Source organism: Condylura cristata, unplaced genomic scaffold, assembly GCF_000260355.1.
Source record: "Condylura cristata isolate star-nosed mole 26May11 unplaced genomic scaffold, ConCri1.0 scaffold00003, whole genome shotgun sequence".
Classification (NCBI taxonomy): domain Eukaryota; kingdom Metazoa; phylum Chordata; class Mammalia; order Eulipotyphla; family Talpidae; genus Condylura; species Condylura cristata.
In genome coordinates, this window is record NW_004567104.1 from 78099547 (window position 1) to 78100917 (window position 1371).

General features: G+C 73.2%; 1 protein-coding gene and 1 long non-coding RNA gene across 3 annotated transcripts in view; both read left to right on the plus strand.

The window, feature by feature from the left end:
- Window positions 1-240, plus strand: part of LOC105854088 — a 15540-nt gene extending 15300 nt beyond the window's left edge. For both annotated transcript variants that reach the window (XR_001145811.1, XR_001145810.1), the window contains exon 3: window positions 157-240. This is a non-coding gene — a long non-coding RNA (uncharacterized LOC105854088). The remainder of the gene's footprint in view (window positions 1-156) is intronic.
- A 308-nt stretch (window positions 241-548) lies between these two features.
- The window catches only part of SLC37A1 (solute carrier family 37 (glucose-6-phosphate transporter), member 1), a 10801-nt gene continuing 9978 nt past the window's right edge, over window positions 549-1371 (plus strand). Inside the window, exon 1 of the mRNA XM_012731059.1 lies at window positions 549-723. Coding sequence (XP_012586513.1) covers window positions 549-723 — 175 coding nt within the window. The remainder of the gene's footprint in view (window positions 724-1371) is intronic.

Consider the following 1371-nt stretch of genomic DNA (forward strand, 5'->3'; position numbering starts at 1 on the left):
CGCTCTGCCGGGCACCAGCCTGCCCCATGCATGCCCGGCGCGGCCCAAGCGCCCGGGCTCGTGGTGACGAAGGCTCGAGCGGCTTCGCTTTGGAAGCAGACCCACGCCGAGTCGGGGTGCCGCGGCGCCCCACGCCTGCCCCCGCCTGTGTCGCAGGTACAGAGCCTTCACCTTCGTGCTGACCTTCCTGCTGTACGCCAGTTTCCACCTGTCGCGGAAGCCCATCAGCATCGTGAAGGTGAGAGCCAGCTGGGCCCTGCCCCGGGCGCTGGGGGGCGGGAGGGGGCGCCCGAGATGGCGGGGAGCACGCGACAGCCGGTCTCCCTACCGCTCTGGATTTGAGCTGCTTTCTTCTGAAATTGGGCCTTGGAAACACCCTCAGGGTCTACCAGCTCAGAGGCGGCGCCACCCGCCCCGCGCACAGTAGCTGGACTCCGCCACCAGCTGCTCGCCCGGCTCGCGTGGCCCCTGGCTTGTGTGGCCCCGGCTCGTGTGGCCCCGGCTCGTGTGGCCCCGGCTCGTGGGCTTCGGCTCGTGGGCTCTGGCTCATGTGGCCCCCAGCTCGTGTGGCCGCGGCCCGTGGGCTCCAGCTCGTGTGGCCCCGGCTCGTGTGGCCCCGGCTTGTGGGCTTCGGCTCGTGGGCTCTGGCTCATGTGGCCCCCCAGCTCGTGTGGCTGCGGCCCGTGGGCTCCAGCTCGTGTGGCCCCGGCTCGTGTGGCCCCGGCCCGTGGCTCCGGCTCGAGTGGCCCCACCCGCCGTGCAGGGCGTCATAGGTCCCGAGCGTGCGTCCTCAACACCAAGTGTCTGCTGAGTGGTGGCCGGCCAGGAGGCCGCCAGGAGCCACCCGCCCCTGCCGAGAAACAGCCCCGGGCACGCAGCCTGTGTGGCCGATGTGGGCGGGCAGCTTCCAGCTCCTCACCTCGCTGCAGTGGCCTCGTGGTGCTGACCAGCTGCCAGCGGGCGCGGGGAACAGGAACTTGCCCGGCCCCAAAGGCAGCTCACCGCAGAGCCGGGCGGCTCGCCGTGGGGAAGGCCAGCGGCGCTCCTGCACCCACAGAGGCGCCACTGCGGCTGGGGACGGCCGTGCCCTCGCCAGGCGCCTCGCGGGGGTGCATGGCGCTTACCCGGGCTGTGCCGCGCCGCCTCGGCCCAGCTAGCAGGCAGCCCCCAGCCCCCCAGCCCCCCGTGGGACGCCCGCACCTCTGGTGTTCCGAGTGTGGCGCGCCAGGCAGGACGGGTGGTGCCAGGCCAGCGGCTGAGTCCAGGCTGCCGCTGCGTCCCGCCGGCCTGCCTGGCCCGAGGCGCGTCGTAGAGAAAGGCGGGGTGGGCAGTGCCGCCTTCACGTGCTCTGGCCAGCGGGCAGCAGGCGGC